General features: G+C 29.9%; 1 protein-coding gene across 1 annotated transcript; it reads left to right on the top strand.

Annotated features, from left to right (window-relative positions):
* Positions 1-97: 97 nt before the first annotated feature.
* On the top strand, positions 98-9435 carry LOC111639317 (laminin subunit alpha-1-like). The gene is made up of 10 exons (XM_023385169.1): positions 98-501; positions 888-1027; positions 2265-2453; positions 2526-2738; positions 2802-2991; positions 3068-3208; positions 3869-4019; positions 8490-8617; positions 8712-8925; positions 9275-9435. Exons 2-10 carry the CDS (start codon positions 960-962, stop codon positions 9391-9393), a joined length of 1413 nt encoding a protein of 470 aa, XP_023240937.1. The 5' UTR covers positions 98-501; positions 888-959; the 3' UTR covers positions 9394-9435.
* The last annotated feature ends 10253 nt before the right edge of the window (positions 9436-19688 follow it).

Below are 19688 nucleotides of genomic sequence, written 5' to 3'. Positions count from 1 at the left end.
ATATAATTAGCATAAAACTAGCCCGATAGATTTTCGGCAGTCTGTTGGTTGTAGCTATATTATATATCGGGTTGGAGATGTTTGTATAAAACTGTACAGTGTAGACATAAAGTCCCTATCTACTTTAATAAAATACATTATAAATAATTTCAATTTCAATTATAGAATGAAAGATTAGTAACAATTGTCTAATTATCATGGTTAGGGTTTGACGTAGTGACTGTTAGTATCTCCACGTAGCTCAAATCATTCAGTGGCATTTTGTATATGTTTGCATAATTTCTAGATCACAGTATTTTTAAACTATGAAAATGTTTTTATTTTTTTAAAATTTAGTCTATTAAAGTGGCAAGCTTTCGTGGAACAGGATATTTAGAACTGAAAGGTCAACCATTACCTCAAGATTCTAGTTTTGGGTTTTCATTTCAAACAAATCAAAAAGATGCTCTTCTATTATTGTCAGTATTTGAAAGAAAAAGAAGTCCAGACAATAGACAAAAGGTAAGTAATAGATATGGAAACATTTTTATCTATTTCTAAATCAATAAAGAAATACATATATATATATCTTGTGTATCAAAAGTTGTGCAGTTCATTCTTAAGCATCTTGATTATGTACAATAGCCATTTATCTTTTAAATATATTGTATTTTTTGCCTTATAAAATGCACTTCTGTACACAAAAATCTATCTGAAAACTAGAATGGACCTTATACTAAGAAGGATATTTTCTCCAAAAAATTGATGTAAAAAATGTGATGTGTCTTATAAGGCAAAAGGTATGGTTATTAAAAATAACAAAGGTTATATAATTTTGCTTCTTATCTATCATAATAATCAAAATGTTTTATAATTACACTTAAAAATATTTTTGATATAAATTTCAGCACTATTATTTTATTGCAATTATTGATGGAAAGTTGGAAGTTAAAGTTAATAGCGGTAACGATATTAGTGAAATGTCATCTGATGTTACTATCAATGATGGAGAATATCATACAGTGACACTTATTAAAAGAAAGAGAAAGTAAGTTGATACATAATAACTTTGCATGTTATTTTAATTATTAATATATATTTGAAGTAATTTTCATAAAGAGAAAAGAGTAATTTTATTACAAAAACAATTTCCAAACCTTCAAGAAATCAAAAATGTTTATAGTGCATTTAAAGCATAACATTTCAACTAAAGAATTATAAATAAAATATAACTTTCAATTTCTTCTGATTCTATGTCACGACTTGGTGCATTTATAGAGACTTGGCAAATAATTCCATCACCTACATTTACTTCTTACAGAAACGCGTTTCGGGCTTTCGCCCCTCTTCAGACTGAAGAGGGGCGAAAGCCCGAAACGCGTTTCTGTAAGAAGTAAATGTAGGTGATGGAATTATTTGCCAAGTGTCTATAAATGCACCAAGTCGTGACATATCAGAAGAAACAAGAAAAAGAAGACACGGTTTCGACAAATAACTATAACTTTCAATGTTAACCTATGTTTCTATTAAGACAAAGTTTTGTTTGTTATTTATTTAAGATAGTTAAAAATACAAAATTTAATATGTGCAGTAATTGTCCAGGAGTACAGGTATCTGAAGTATGGCCCTGTACACACTAGGCGTTTTTCAACGTGCGTTAAACGCCAAGCTAACGCGCGTTAGCTCGGCGTTCAGCACTGGCTCAGTTTGGAAATGGATGAGAAAGTAATTGATTGTGTGTGCTCCTCCATCATCGCTATAAGGCAGCACATATATCTCAAAGCGCCCATAAAGTGNACTTGGGGGTTATTTACAAGTATGTACTGTAAATACAGTACATACTTGTAAATATATATATTTTAATATGATTTTATGTGCTTTAAACGCTTTTCTAGTGATATTACGACTTCAATATTTATGGCAGACAGACGTAAAGTCAAATAAAGTGACTTAAACTTGACTTTTACTTTTCCATATACTTTTTTGACAAACGACGTAAGTCAAGGTATACCTGTAAAATGAAGCAAATCGGGAAAAATTAGAAACTCCAAATAATGAAAGACTGATAATGCCAAAGAACAAGGAGAGTTATATCAGTAAACAAACATCTAACATATAAATATTAATATATAACATCATAAACAAAAAATACATGTCTAAAGCCAAACCAGTAGGTTCAGATCATACTTGTTATGTCCTAGATTGGATTCAAACCCATATTTTTGATAATAGTACTTTGAAATATATATCAAATATTTTAAGGCTTTTTATAATTATTTTATCAGTATTTCTATGAGAATTGATGACGAAGAAGTCAGCCATCTCAGACTTCCCAAAGGAATTAGAGATATTGAAGCAACAAGTGAAGGCAGATTATATTTTGGAGGAATTCCACCAGATTTTGAGGTTGATTCAGACATATCATCACGACCACGTTTCCATGGAACCATTAAAGATGCCATTTTTAATGACAAGTTAGTTGTGTACAGAATTGTTATAACTTGTTATATCATATTTATTTATTTAATTTATGTTTTATTTTGTAGATTATTAAATTTTAATGAACCATTGAGATTCGAAGGAGTAGGGATTGGGCGTACCAGTTCAACAGCACTGAATTCACAATTTCTGTTAGCACATCCAACTGAAAGCTGTGCTAAAAACATACCACACAATATAGAAAAGAAAGCTGTAAATTTTGGTGGTTTGTCAAAAGGATTTGTACATGTAAATTTAGCAAAAAGAGAGATTTCTCGGGAGTAAGTAAATTTTTGAATATCATTCAACTTTTAAAATATGTTTTTGATTTTGTGTGTTTTTAGTTTTACATTAGGTTTTGATTTTCGCACATATGAAAACTATGGATTGATATTGTTGCTCCAAAATACCAAAAGAAAACATCATTTTGCAATAATGATTGAAAAGAATCACTTGGTAGTAGATTTATTAACAAAACAAGATAAAATCAAACTTCAACTAGTAGGAATAGTTAATGATGGAAATTGGCATAGTGTTGGTACATCTTTACTTTAAAATTTAATTAAATTTGATATAAATTAATCTATTTTTAAATCATTTAAATGTATAGGTTGCAATTAGGAAAAGCAAAAGACAAATGTGGATTGTATTGGATGGCAGAGAGAAGGAAGTAGAAGTTAATCGTCGGTTCAATTTTAAGAATATCCTGCATATTGGAAATGTAAAGAATGCAGTGCTCAGCAAACAATTGGTAATTTATTTATTATTAGTCATGGTGATGCATAACATTGCTCTTAATCTAGTGTTTTTTCCTTCAAACAACAATACCTATTAACTTGCAACAATTTCAAACATGAGATTTAAATCCTCAATCTTATAAACTTTTTAACTATTTTTTTTTTAATCTCAAAAACTTTTTTCATATGTATAATGAAGCACTGAACAGTGAAAGATCAAACTTAAACCTAGTTTCCTCAGATGGTTGCAAATTGACATTTTTACTATCTGGCTTTCTTACATACAACTTTTAACTAGAAACAATGTCTGTTAAATTGTTCTTTCTAGTTTTCCAACAACTTGTAATCTAATCCATGAGGAGAATGGACACCAACATATACATTCAAACCACCTGTAAACATTTCAGACATGATTTACTGCCTTGTACAGTACATTCAAATTTTATTCTTAATGTTGTACCATTGCTTCTATTGTTAGTATAGTAAAGTGCAGTACAATAATGTAGAATTCATTGTAAATTACAATATGTTATAATATTTAAAAATTATGATATTTTTACTATATTAGTCTGACTGTACTGTACATCTAATGAGTTTTGTATAATTTGCTGTTATGAACTAAGTATAATTAACAAATATGTATATGTTAATAATATTACAAACTAAATTTGCAGGTTAAAGAGAAATTTCAAGGATGTATAAGAAATTTACACGTTAATGAGAAATACAGAGAAATTCCTGAAGATCCTACATATGGAACGAGTCCTTGTATTTCTTCCGTTGAGCAGGGAGCATACTTTAATGATGGTGCTTATGCTGTATTTGGTAAGTACGGTAGACTTTCTATAAAACGGGTTCATATAGTTTGGATTCCTATATAATGGCTACCATATTTGTATAAACACGCTAAAAGAAACTCGTATAATTCAGTAAAATGTCATTGCCGACTCATGTCGCAACAAGATTGGTCAAATCTAGATCAATAGCGAATATTGCACAAACTGTTGAGTTTAAACGAGCAGTGGACCTACTAAAAACCATTTATTATTTAATGGCCATAAAAATTATATTTATATTAATGATGTCTCCAAAGTTCAGCAAAGTTTTCACAGAAAAATAATTTATCAGGATGCACCGCTCCACGACGAAAACAAGCTTAAGCAATGCCGTTGTCGAACGGTGCACACTCGGTAAGTAATCCTACAATTTTTTGTTTACAGCATAGTTTATATGGATTATTTCCAAAAAAAATTATGTGTATTTTGGAAATGTTGAGTTGAACTAGTCTAGAATCGATTAATTTTACGGAAGAAACCTTTCAAACAGCCGTAGTCTGTAAACTGCATATGTGCTGGGCTGTGATTGGCTCATGTATTTAAGGACTTGTAGAAAATGGATTTCATAAAAATCAGAATGTATCTACCGTGTTATAGGGGGGTCGACTGTAAATGTTAAAACATCCACCAAACACCAAAAGTCCAGTTTGAAAATGTAAAGTTAATGAAAAATGAACATTTTCAATACAATAATTATGGTATTTTTAAGTCAATGAGTCTCATTGAACAACTCAAATGAACTTACAAAGAAATAGCAAGAGTCAATACCATTTCTATTATCTTCAGGTGCAATCTAATAGTATACTCTTAGAAGATTTTTAAAATTCTTAATCAAAGTGACCTACAACTCCCATGAGTATATACTATTCCAGTTACAGACCACAGGGATAGCCATAATTTGCAGTACATTGGGTCCACAACCTGCCCACTCAACCAATGTTTAAAGGAGCATTTGGCATCATTGGCAAAAGGTCATAACACTACAGCACTGGCTATATTTGCAATAGATCAACAAGTTCAGGTGCATCTTGTCAGAGCCAAACTTTTCCATAATTTTTTTATAGTTGTTAGTTTGTACATTCCCTAAAAAAATTCTTGCTCACATTTTATAATATGTCCCACATTGTCCTTTCCACTGGCTTGAGTTTTTCCTTGAAACTAGGATACTTCAAAAGTTGTCTTACTTGGGGACCAACAAAAATTCCCTCCTTTATTTTCACATTGCTCAGATGAGAAAACTTTTGATTCGGTTAAGCAAAGCCTTCTGCTTCTCTGTCCAAACCTTTCACAAAATTTTAAATAAAACTGAACTTGATGAGAGGAGGAGGCGGTAAGAGGATTTTAGTTTTTCTCCACCAGAGTGGGAAAAGCAATATTCTTCTGACTTTGTACATTTGCTGTGCCACATTTTTACCAAATAGTGACTGGTTCTTTTGCTTGACTGTCCCATTCACAAAAAACCAGCAGAATTTAGTGTATCCTCCTTGAAGACCTGTTAACACTGCAACAATTTTGAGGTCAGCACACACATTACATTTACACTCATTGTATTTTATCTTGTCCGGCATTATCTTCATGTTGTCCTAAGTTTCTTTCACGTGAACAGCATGAGCAACTGGAATAGACAGATGTTTGTTGCCATTGTGCAGCAAAATCCTTTAAGGCTGAACTTTGATATTGCAAGAAACGAGATTGTACTCCATTGTAAAAATTTCACATTTCCTGATTCCCTTTTTCTATAGCAGGACACCATAACCTCTTTCTCCAAAAGTTTCCACTGCTGGAGACATGGTGCAAGTAGTTGAACCTTTCTTTTTGAAAGATCAAAGATCCAAATAGTTAATTAATCATTCAGTCGAGACTGATGAGCTGTGGCTCTTCTGTGGGACTCCGATAGGAGCTCATCAGGATTTTGTTGTCATTTTGGCAAGACATCTCCAGGATCAGATTCCTCTTCTGAATCACCAGGAAATTCAGTGGTGGGGCCAGTACTGGCATTAATACATTATCCCACCTGTGTTTCTGTGCTTCTGGCCGTTTGGTATATTGTATCTTGCTTTTTGATTTTGCTGTAAAGCCTTTAATTGTTACTTTTGCATGACTTATATCATTGGTGTTATTATGAAGTTCCTGCCAAATCATAGGGACAGCATAAGGCATCAATATATAGTAAGATATTTGAATTTGTTGACTTGATCGATTTGGACTCTATTAAGATGAACTGTTGGTGAGCCATCAGAGGTCATAACTAGTTTTTCTGTATTGACGACTAGGCCATATGATTGGGCAATCAAATTAAGTATGTCAATTGCCTTTGCATCAGATTCTGCATAAATTGCATGCACAATCATCTGCATACCTGAAATCAGTTATAAATTTGATGGGCTAAACTGAACCCTTGTCAATTCTTGAAGGCTTCATGCATGATAGCATCGATGGTAACAGTATTTGTTGGTTGATGAGATCTAAACAGGCATTTGATATCAATGGTTGTTTCCAAATTTGTAGTTATGGGCAGATTTCAACTGCACTCTCATGGATAATTTTAGTGATTTGTTCCTTATCAATTTCTGTATCTTCTGTATTTTCAAGTTGTTCAAACTGATTAGCTAGTTTTGACTGAAATAATTTTTGATGTTGTTTTGGCTAAGTAGAGACCAGTTGTATCTTGAGTCTTTAAATGATTTTTCAGCAGTTCTTTTTAGTCTGAGATGCACAGTGGCACATAACATGTGGTAATCAGATCTGCAATCTGCACTGTATATAGCTTGAACATCTTTGAGGAATGAGTGGAATTTAGCATTTCAAATCAGCACTGACTTGGGACACACCAGGTAAGCTGATGTTTAAGTGGGTGTTGGAAAAGGCTGTTTCCCACTACTAGTCCATTTGAGGCTACAAATGATAGCTGTTTAGCTCAATTATCATTTATTTTGCCATAGCCAAAATTTCTTAAGGCATTCATCCATGGAATTCTGCTCCAATATGAGCATTAAAATCACCAGCTATTATCATCATATCCATTTTAGAGATCAGTCTGAATGTTTCTTATAATTGTGTAGTGCATAAAAGTAATCTTTATCATAGTCTGCATGTAATTCAGTTGGGGCATATACGTTGATGATATGTGTTTGTACAGTTCCTCTTAAAGTTAAGACTGCAGTGCAGCTAGAGAATGGTTGAAATGATAGTACAATATTATTATTCCTTATTTATTGCAAAATCAACTCCCTCTTGATGTTTAATTCCCCAGAATAGTACAAGATTGTTTTGTCATATTGGGGATCCTGATTCAGTTAGTTGTAGTTCCATCAAAGCTGCAATAGAAATATTATAGTGATGTAGTTCATGTGCAATGACTTCTTTTTGTCCAGTATTCCATGCTATTCTTACATTCCAAGTAGCAAATTGGATTTTGTTCTTTGATTTAATTTGCTTCTTAATTTGGTTGCCATTCCTTGACTGCTTATTTATTGTTTTATGGCCAGTAGTCCATTTTTCATTAGTATCCTAGTCATTCATTAGTATTGGTGCATTAGCTGCCATGGATGGAGTAGCATTTATATGACCACTATATCTTCTGTTTACCATGATTTCATGCCTGGTTTTACAGCCCTTTGGATGAGACCAATAGGTATACTTAGTCTGGCTCTTCTGTTTAGGCCTTTCTTGCCTTGGGGTTTTGTCAGTTGGATGAGCTGCCAGCCTAGCCCTAAACTTCACAGGGCATGCAAACCCCGCCCCACATTAAGGAGGTACCCGTGGAGGACAGTACAGTGATACAGGTTTAATTTCACATAATTTCCATTTTAAACATAAAATATTTAAGTCAGATAATTATTTGATTACCTCCATCATGTGCAGGGCCATGCTCTGACACCAGTCAAAATATTTCTATACTGCAGGCATACTGATACTTCTTCCATTGTTTTAGCAACAATGGAAGAAGTGTCAGTATATGGAGGAGAGTATCTAGAAAAAGAAACATAAATTGGGACTATGTTACATACACAGTTCCATTGCCATTATTGAAATTCTGGACAGAAGTTGAACTGCCATTGTAATTTAATCCTTCATTAATTTAACATCACTATGATAAGAATTTAAGTGTTTCCAAGTAGCATTTGCATGATGATAAACAAATGACAAGAGTCAAAAAAATCTCAAATTACAAACTTTATAAAACTGATAGGGATAAATCTGCCAATAAAATAGTTTAAATTTGAATGAATTAAAATTTGGACTATGCATTTGAAATATCACACTTACATAGTTGTTGGGTGTATTCTTAGGTCGCAATCTATTATTAAGAGATAAGATTTTCACTTAATAGAAATATTCCTCGGAAAGAACATATTGTGTTAATTGAGGGTTATGCGATAAAATGTATTTTTAATTTAATTTAGATAAATGTTAGCATTCATTATGCAAGATATAAAAATTTTTTTTCATTAATTAGATTCTTACAAGAAAAATCAACAGCCATTAGATATTCATCTTGAATTTAAAACAAATCAAATGGATGGACTTTTGATGAGGATTGGTTCTAAAATACCAAATCTTCTTCTTTATTTGCAAGAAGGAAAAGTAATTTTTTTAAATTCATTTGTAATTTTTATAAACAATTTTAAAAATAATAATAATAATAATAATAATTTATATTTTACAAATTATTTTCTAGCTGAAAGTCTCTGCAGATGATAATATAGAGTTAATTCAAGAGTTTCCTTCAAAATTTGCTACATGTAACAATCAATGGCATACAGTTAATGTTCATTATTCTTATGGCAAACTTTCTATGAAAGTTAATGCCTTAGAAATAATTAGAATGGAAGGAAATTGGAATCAATACCCAGATGAGTCAAATCAAAATATTTACATCGGAGGATTCACAGGTAACATTTTCATATTTAAAAGACAAACCTATTATATTATAAACAAAGTCTAAGATTAATAAAGATTATAATTTAGGAATGGATGTGAACATTGTATTTACTTAATTAGATTAATTCTTAATAGCATTATAGTTTTTCTTTCCACTCTAGACAGACTCTAGTATTATTATTATTAACAAAATCACTGACTTTGATCCTTACAATGTTAGTTGTCAGTAATTCAGTAAAATAGAATAAACTTGACATTTCTAAAATTGTATGAATCATAAGTTGTTTATCAATATTTTTGAACTGATAACATGAATTACATAATATTTCAGAAATTTATTTAAAAATTTTTAAATTTCAGAAGACAACTCAACATTTTTCTCCGGGTGCATCAAAAATATCAAAATTAATAACGAACCTCTGCCGTGGATGGAAGCAATGTTGATGAAGAACGTGATATCTTCGTGTCCATCGAATTAAATTGACTGGACGAGAGAAACTAATTTATTAACAAACTAAAAATAAATAATGCCTTTTATTAATCAAGTTTGTGAAAATGTGATATTTATATTAAAAAAAAACCTCAATTTACATTTTTAAATACAAAAACTTACCTTAATTAATCCATTTTATATACAGTTCACTCTCTGGTATATGAAGAGCACAAGAAAATATTGTTTGAATTGTGCAAACAAACTGACATTAGAACATATATACTTAGATTTCTTGATATTAGATATTGAACATTACAGAATAAATTCTTTCATTATTGATAAAACTGATGATGATCAGTTCTTCCATGAACTGTGTTCTGTTCTGATTGCTAAGATTAGCAGTCACTTTATATGACAACAGATAATGTGTAATTTTCTCTTTGTTTTAGAGCATTCCCAATATCATCAGTAGCATCAGATAGTGAAACAAAGTTATAATCTTTGTCAATCAAATAGCATGAGCTGAATGTTTGTCTTCTGGAATTAAATTGATGATACAAATCTTTTATTTCATTTATATTTAGTTTATTCTGACAACTTGTTTTTTTATATTTCTCCCCATTCAATTACTAGTACTGTACATCACGAACTTTCAGTAATTACTTTTCTCATTTGGTTCTGCCACCCAGACAATATCAAAATTTCAAAAACGTTTTGTATTTGTTTGTGCACCAAATACCTTCCAAATACATATGGAACAACATCCACATATGCTTATGTTTTGTATATAATAAATTCAAAACTTCAGATTTCTCACAATTATTTTAGGTTTTGGTTTCATTTTCCATTCCTCATGTCAACTATTTTCTAAAAGGCACTTCCACTAATCAAATGTTGCCCTGTAATCCTCTTCTCCATTATATGAATTCATACCAAGCACCATCTTCTAATCCCCTAGCTTTCAATGTATCCATTGTCATTACTCTTTAGATAAGCTGATTTTGTCCCTTGCATCCTCCTGGTTATGACCAATTCATCATCCATCTCTTTGCATATCCATTGGATGGGTCCACATCACAATAAGGCCTTAAAACCCAAGCAAGCTACCTCTTATGTTATTTCTCCATAACAAGTTGAAGACAAGATAATGCATAACAGAGTCTATGGCTCTGTTATATATTAGCCATCTCTTCTGCCTCTAATTCTAAGTCCACCATTTCCTCCATAGCTCAGAAACATTTCAATCAATCAAAACCGGATTATCATCTTATTGTAGACTGCACAATCTTACAGAAAAATTTTATCCTAAATTTTATTAAAAGTTAAATGACCAGATTGTCTGTCCATATACAATTATAACAGAGAGGAACTGTATAATTTTAAATGAAGAGGTCAGTTCAAGAAGGATGAAAGTCTGTGGGTTTATGTTTTGAGATATAAAAAAAAACCTGTGCTACCATCAAAGTATTTGAATGCTTGCGATATATATTTATGTCCAGCCTAATTATGTACTATTTTACAAAAAAGATGGGCATGTGTACACAGAGGCCAAAATGTCTGGTAACTCAAAACCAGCCTCCTGAACTGACCTCTTCAAATGTTTTGTTTAATATTAGATCTATTAAGTATTTTTATCCTCTCAAAATACTAAATTCTTAATTTGGTTTACAATTATCTTTATATTCATTACACAATTTGGCAGTTCAATAGATCTAATAACTAGCAAAACATAAATTTTAATTTAACATTTAACATTTCCTTATTGTACATTATTTACAAAAATATTTTATTTGGATAATTATAAATGATCAAATTTTGGTATTTTGAATAAATAAAATAAAGATTTTCTCAAAATGTTCAACATCTTATGTATAAAAGATATATTGTAAATAAAAACTAAAATTTTAATTTATTTGTATTGAACAGATTATACTAAAACAATAATTTATAAATTCAAAAAATTTAGTGCAAAATAAAAATTGATAAATAACATTTCCTTTTTCTTTATTATTTTGTATAACATTAAAAATTCCATATTACCTATCTTTATTGCCATGGTTTTCAGAAATGGTGTATCTTGTAGAAAAGAGCTTTCGCATGACTGAGTGTGCAAAACAAATTCATGCACCAATGGTCAACGCCTTCAGATGATTGTTTTGCAATGATCCACATCCTTGAGTCATCAATACAGAGTTGTTTTGGTAACTTTGAAAACCAACGATGCATTTGTAAGAAGAGAAGCAATGATTGTTCCCTGTGTGGGTGAAAAGGCTGTATGGAAAGTGGTGATCACTTTCAGTTGAAGTCCAAGAAAATCAGTGGGGGTAAAGAAACTGTGAATTACAGATGCCAAAAATGGGCAAGTTTACATAGACTAATTAACATAAAACCCTGCAAATTTACAAAGATTCACAAATTAGAATCTGAGAAATTGCTCTAAACAAAAAACTTTTGTGAGGCTTTGTAAGATGAAATGGATAATGATAAAACCATTGTACTGTACAGCATCTAGTGTTTAATTGCCATAATCTGTCGGGGTACCAAAAATCATAATACAAGAGAGTATGGGGATGAATTCAATTACAAACTAAACATTTGTTGGGTCACAAGTGAAGCTCACATTGACCATCTTTTAGAGTATGTAAAACTTTGAGTTTTACTTCAAATGATATTACAACTGTATTGTTTGAATAATTATTTCAATACAGTTTTAATTTGTTATACCAATCATTTAGGGACATACTGTATATTACACGTGCATAAAAACATTCTAGATTCTATAGCTGTATTAAATGGATTTAAGAATTGAAACTTGTCATCAATTTACAAAAGAAGACTTTGAAAATTTAACTTTCTGCATTGTGAATACTAAAAGATTTATTTTCATCTTATCATGCTGATTCAGCCAAGGTTATGTGATAATCTTGGTTGAATCCATGAATGAAAAAAGCCTTATGATTGAAAATCAGAATTTACTGAATACTTTGCATATTTATCCCTTTGATTATTATCCCAATAACTACAAATGAGTTTGTTCAGTGACTGGCTGACATATCTGACTGGAAATTTCTGAGGCTACAACATGGATTTGATTGAACCCACTTCCTAAAAACAGTAGGTTAATCCTTTACTCTTTTAACCGACTAACAAACTGTTTTATGTCATTATGATACAAAATCTGATTAATTTTTAAAAAAATAGCAAAAACTATGTTTTAACAAATTTCATGCATTGAAAAATGACTTCTTTTTCTTAAAAAAATTCTGGAAGCAAATAAATCTTTAACATTGTTACTATAGCAAATTATATAGACACATAAGCCTTAAAAACAAAATAATAATAATAACTTCAATCTCATGCATTTATGCTAATATATTTTGCAAGTTGATTACTCTACTGAGAAAATTTAGGTAGTGTAACTAATATTTTGAATAATTTAATCAGCATTCAAGAACTATAAACACTTCTAATCATTGATTAGTATCAAGAAAATTCACACTTTAGATGTTTTTTAAATAATTTTTCTTGTCTGATTTTTCAGGCAAGAAAAATGATTTGTGAACAGTTTTGATAATTTAATCTATTTATCTGTTTTTAATTATTTTTTTTTCTAATGAATTACCATTGTAAGTTTTTAAAAAATCAATTTTATAAGTTATAAAATACTTACCAGAATGAAAATGAAGTTGGTGTTCATTAGTCTATATAAACAAGAAAAATAGTTCTGTGTTCATTAGGAGCCCAAACTGGAAACAGGAGCAAAATCTAAAAACTTAAAGAACTGGGCATTAGATGGAAATTCATCAATGCACATTACATGCTCATCTTGGACATTTTGATTAACCAATGAAAAAATAATAATACAGCAAAATGCATCAATTATGCAAAACTAACTTAAGCAACTACTATATATGTGAATCAACAAGCCTCAAAATACAGAAAACTCATACACTGCAGTGTACAATTATACAGTGATATATGATGTTTATTAACTATTTACTAAAATATTGATAATAGAGATGTAACATATAATTGGTTGCTTACCTATATATTGACTTTAGTTGTTACCTGACTGGTACATAATCGTCCCTTATGGACTATCATGTTAAGTATCCTTCCCTGCATAGTGTCAGTAACCTAATAGCAAATTGCTGCCAACACATTAAAAAGACTATTTTCTGGATTGACCATCAATTACTCAATACAAATTAGATTATTGAGTGTCTCGGCAAAGCAATTTGTAATGTTTTCAATTGGTTTGTCAAAAGTTTATTTGCAGTGGAAAGTGATAAACAGAACATTATTGTGATGATGATCAAAACATCCTTGATATCATCAGAGGGCAATCTCTCAAGACATCCACACACTTCTACCTTCTTGTAGTCATTCACCTTTAAGTGAGTAGTCAGTCAGCTTGAACTGCATCTATTTATTTTTTTATATCCTCAAATTCTTCCATAGGCATATTTGTATAATAGTTAACAAATCTTTATGCTACAATGATATTGTTTTATATATTGGAAAACTAGAAATTTCACATGTTACAATCAAACCGTAGCTAGGTATTATTTAGATCTAATTCCAAGTGTGTGGCCTATCTCATCCACATAACACAGTTTAATTTTTCATTTAATTATCCTATTTGTTCAATTAGTTAACCTATGTGTTACACGGATGAGATAGGCTACACACTTTAAATTAGATGTAGCTGCAGTTTGATTATAATATATGCAATCTCCAGTTTTCCAATATGAAAAACATCATTGCAGTAAAACCTCAATTTAATGGACAAAATTTCTCGTCTATTTAAAGAGTATTTACCAGAAAATGTTTGTTTGTTTATTTTAATTTAAATCATATATTTGTTTATTACAGTCTCAAGGAGTACAAAAGCAAATAATACATATAGAAAACTTCTGTGAAATTAAACTTCTCATACATACATTTGTATAATTAAAATTACATATCTACATAAGTAAAAGGAGATAAAAAAAATTTAGCAAATTAGTTAGCTTAACATAAGCATTCACAAAAACCTACTTTATTATATAACAGACTAATGGCTTTAATGGGCACTCCTCACCTGAATTAATCCATTAACCCTGGGCTAGTGCAGTGGGGTGTTTCGCCACCCCTAACGTTTTAAAAGTTGCACTATTCATAGATTTTGCAAGAAATATTTGTGTCCTCTTCAGTAGCTTCATGATTTTATGTATAGAGCATGCTCAGAAATTACTACGATGCTGCAGAAATTCCAGTAAGAGAAAAACAACAGTTTTCAGTAGGGTGTCCAAACACCCCACAGTATTAATTACATTTTTTTTAAATTTTACAAATATTTATTTGGTTTTTTTTATTTTAAAAATAACTATAATGTGACCACATTTATTATTTATAATATAGATATAATAATCAATGTGAATAAAAATAATTTAAGTTTATTTTAATTCAAAATGGCTGACTTTCATAAACACATTGAGAAAATACCAAACATAGCAAGTTGCTTGTCATTTGCACTGAGTGCCAAAGTGCAATGTCAGCTATTGAATCAGAGTGACAAAAATGCTTAAAAAACAATTTAGATTTTTACTATTTGTTTAATAATAAGATTTAATGTAATGAGTTTTGATAAATGTTGTTTGTTATTTTCGTGGATTTATGTACTAATATAATATGTAATCATACCTGAATATAATCATATGTATAATGACACATGCCTTTACCAAATAAATAAGTAAATCTTTATGAATTTTTATTACATGGTTTATGGACCCAAAAAAATGCCGGGGTGGACAAACGCCCCACTGCACTAATGACGAAAAAAATCTCAGTGCACTAACGCAGGGTTAAATTGAGGTTTAACTATATTAAGATAGTGTTAATTAGATAATTAAATTTTTATTTAAAAGGAAATTGCATGAACGTAATCAACATTAAAGTTAATTTATCTTGATTTTTAAGTAAATGGGATGTTATTCTTTTTAGTTTTGTAAAAATATTTGATTTTTCTTGGATTTAATTTTTATACTGTTTGGTGTTTTGTAAAAATATGTACGAGTAAATACTCATATAAGGGGGAACGGTGGCTGTGATGTTTCATAAAAACCTTGTTAAGTTTGTTTTAGTACCATTTGGTTGAAAACACATTTAAAGAAAGTATTGGTGTTGCAGCATTTTAAAGCTTAGTGCAAACCCGTTAATGTCATTACTTTCAACATGACAGATGAGATGTTATATGTATAGTTGTGTGACTGTTTTCCTTCAACCATCTCATGACATCATTCATGACTTAGTTCTAAAGAACCAATGAACATTTCTTCTATCCATCTATGAACTATCACTTGGAGGGTTTGTTTACAAAATAACAAAAATCGTCAATTGCATTATGTTGCATATAAGCTTTGTGCTTACAACCTCTTGTGTGTTTTTTTTTATTCAATATAATGCTGTCTGCTCAAAGCCTAAAAGCTCAAAATTTACGCTGATTTAAATTATCATGGTATTTTATTGATTCATACATAATACAATTATTTATGAACACAAACCAATCAGAAAAAGGTGTACTTTCTTTAAAACTATGTTTGTTTGTTGCCATTTTGGAAAAAATATAACATCGTGGATACCATAGGCAATATTGGCTTCGCTTGGCAAGAATTAACTGATAAATGCACAAAGTGTGGAAGAAGTTATGGCTGAAGGTATTCAAGAATTCTCAATGAGAAGAGCCTATCGTTGTATCGTTAGGTTGATCAAACTCAACCTAACGATACAGCAGGACTAGGAGATGTAGACAAACAGGATATTGAGGAGTTACTGATGGTTTTTGGTGAGAGTCTTATCAACAACAACCTTCAAGAACTGGCAGAACAAGGAATCCATGTAGAACTGGAAAATAGTGATTCTGAAAACAAAGAACCCAAAAAATATCTCTAAAGATTTCTTTAGTAAAAGTTTGGTAATGATAACTGAAATCGTTGATCAAATTGTAGTGAATGATCTAGATTTTGAAAGGAGTGCAAAAGAAAAATGAGGTGTTTTGGATGCGATCTTCTGCTACTGACATTTGGTTAAGGAAAAAAAAAAAAAACAAATGAAACTTCACAACTTTATTGCAAAAAAAACAAGAATTTCAGAAAAGTCAGGACCTTCATCACAAGAAATGAACTATTAATTTAGAAAAAATGAACTAATTAATATATTATTATACATTTCTGTGTGCATATGTTTGTGTGTTATTTAATATATATTGGTATACAGATTAATATAAAAATAACTTAAAATTAAAGTAAAATTTTTTTATTTTTGGTTGCATATTTCCCTATCCCTATTTACTCTATGTTAAAATGACCTCATTTAATGCTGTTTCATTTAGCGCTTTGTCGTCTAGGGATGCATCCCCCACATTAAGCGAGGTCTTACTGTATATAATATATATTTTATAGTTTTCATAGTTCAATGAAATAATTATGATGTTCTCATATATATAATAATCACATCAAAAATTTTTTTGACATGACATGACATTGCAACTTATAATTGAAACAAGTGACATAGATATTTCACTGCATGTGAGCATCATAATCATCACACAAAAAATCCAATATGGTGGATCCAAGAATTGTTGTTATCTTCATGTTATATATCATCTGCCTCTGGTTGAATATAAGAAAGGGATTAAATTGACCCAAAAACTTTTTTGTATGATCATTACAGTGTAAATATGTAAATAATCCTGGAAAAAATATAATTAATTAATATGTATTTTGTAAAAGTTGGAAATACTCTGTGCCTTTGGATTGAAATGTCCATTGCATGCATTAAGTAAATTTCTCGAGTATCCGGGTATGAATTTCCACCAAATACAGCACTGTTTTTGAGAAGTGCAATTTACAACTTCTATTATTGATATATAAATGAATAAACTTTTCATAAAATAAAATATATTGTATAATATATTAATAAAGTATTTCCTATTCAGAACAATTTGCAAAGAGAACCAGTGGGAAAAAACAATCATTCTTAGTGTATACATTTTTCAGGTCATGGAATAGAATTTTTGTCAACAAAAAACAATTTGAATATTTGCTGATAGAGCAAACATGGCACTGAAAGTAGGAAGAGATTACACTGAACAGTGAACTGAACAGATATGTTGATATTGATTATGGTTCATTTTCCAATTGTATATAAGGTTAAATTGAAGGATTTTATTATATTGAAGGATTCATTCCGTATATCAATAAGTAGAAAAAAGTGATTAGATACCACAAAAAAGCTGATAGAAGCTTCAGGAAGTTATCAAGGCTGATCAGGAACAATATTAAATATTGAACTGCGCCTGGCCAAATCCATAATGGGCTTGCTAAAAAATTCAACCTTTACATTCTTTTAATCTTCTATCAAGTTGTTAAACCCGATGATAACTTATAAGGAAAAAAAAAACTGAACAATTAGTCTAAACAAATAAACAAATTTTATTTAAATAAATTTGATGATTTTGCAAAATATATTTAATATATATTTAAGAAACTATCGAGTACCGAAAATTTATAAAACAAATTTCTTTGTTCTGTATAAAAAATTTTGATCAAAATAATTTGGATGGTTATTGTAGATTTTTTACTATTAGTGGAATTCCATAACGAGCAACCACACCCAAACTGAAAGGATTAAAAAAGAAGAAAGAATTAGTTAAATTCAACTATATATTTCTGCATATATTTAATCAAACTAGACATTAAAATATTTATTAAATGTGTAGCTAATATAAGAGATATAATAAAACTGTCAAACTTGTCTATAATGGAACCTGTATATAGCAAAAACCTGTCATTAACAGAAAATTTCTTCAGTCCCTTGAACTTTTTGCAAAAAGTAATGTAAATTAACCTCTATATAGTGGAACCTGTCCAATGCAGAAAAAAAAAGAAAAATTAAGCCGTATAACAGAATTTTTCAGTATCTTTATCCGATTTAACACAAATTTAACAAGAAGTTTACAAGTCTAGCATGTATAAATCATAAAAAAAGTCGAAAAATACATATACCCAATAAAGAATAGCAAAATATGACTACTGTATTACAGTAATTTTATTGGGATTTGAATGGAAAGTTTTTGCGTATTTTTATTAACAACCGTTTTTACTCATAATTACATCACATAATTATGTTAAGTTGAGAAATTTAACACATTATTCCTAATGTGAAATTGTATTCCTTGTTTTGAAACTTATTTTAAACTTTTTTACATCAAATTTCATTTGAATAAAATCAAGTTGAAATGTCTGTAGATGAAATGCACATTGGGCATATTATGCAAGCTTTTTAAGTTTCTTAATGGATATCATATTATGCAAGCTTTTTAAGTTTCTTAATGGATATCATACTATACAAACAGTAAAAAATACTCATACAGTGTGCTTGTAAACTCTGAATATGTCAAATGTGGCTGTGAAAATTTCATTCAGAAAATTTTGAACTAAAGGATATAAAATGTACAGGCCCCAAAAGTTGTTGAAGAGAAATTGCAGGAAGAAATTGCTAAAGATTGATGAATAACAACTCATAAATTTACAACAAATCTTAGTGTATCACAGACACACTAAGATTTGTTGAAACACTTCATCCACTTGAAATGGTTGTAAAACATGCTGATGATTGTGTTCTGCATGCAGTTTGTTCTTTTTTTTTTCACTTAAGAAGAAAACAAATTGAATTGAGTATAATTTTGTCTGATGAAGATAGGCAGCTGTAAGGTTTTATTTTTATTTTTAAATTGATTACTCATTTTTATCTTAGAGAACTTTTTACAGATGAATGAAAAAATTAAAGTTAAAATAAAAATATTTGTTATAAACTGAAAATTTGTTCTAGCAGGTGGTAATTGTTCAGTCGAATATTGAGGTACCACTGTATTTGAATGATATATGTGTTAACATTGAGTTGTGTTAACACAATCACATTAATTAATTTAATCAAGGGATACCTATAGTAGGTAACCTGTACAGAGCGGAAACCTGTCTACTATGGAAAGTTGTTTGGTCCCTTCAGGTTCTGTTATAGACAAGTTTGACTGTACTAGAAACATTTTAGCTTTGAAATCATATACAAAAATTAATTTCATTTTACTTCTATAACTAATTACATTTATTATAAAGAGAAACATTTATATTATTAGAAACAAAGTAGAATAATTCAAAAGACTTAAAGCATATGTACAGAAATTTTTCTGTTACATTTTAAAAATTATTAATTTGTTATATTTTTGTTTGTGTTATAAATACTGTAATAAAGCAGCAAATTGGATGTGTAACAATTTATAATCAGAAAAATGTTTGATTG

This window comes from Centruroides sculpturatus, unplaced genomic scaffold (genome assembly GCF_000671375.1).
Source record: "Centruroides sculpturatus isolate CEXI.00-Female unplaced genomic scaffold, Cexi_2.0 scaffold1174, whole genome shotgun sequence".
Lineage (NCBI taxonomy): Eukaryota > Metazoa > Arthropoda > Arachnida > Scorpiones > Buthidae > Centruroides > Centruroides sculpturatus.
The sequence above is the reverse complement of the archived record's forward strand: the minus strand, read 5'-3'. Positions and strand labels throughout refer to the sequence as shown.

Coding starts and splice junctions, on each gene's coding strand:
- LOC111639317 (XM_023385169.1), top strand. CDS start 960: ATGTCATCTGATGTTACTATCAATGATGGAGAATATCATACAGTGACA. Junction 2,454..2,525: donor GATGCCATTTTTAATGACAA/GTTAGTTGTGTA, acceptor TTTATTTTGTAG/ATTATTAAATTTTAATGAAC. Junction 4,020..8,489: donor TGGTGCTTATGCTGTATTTG/GTAAGTACGGTA, acceptor TTCATTAATTAG/ATTCTTACAAGAAAAATCAA.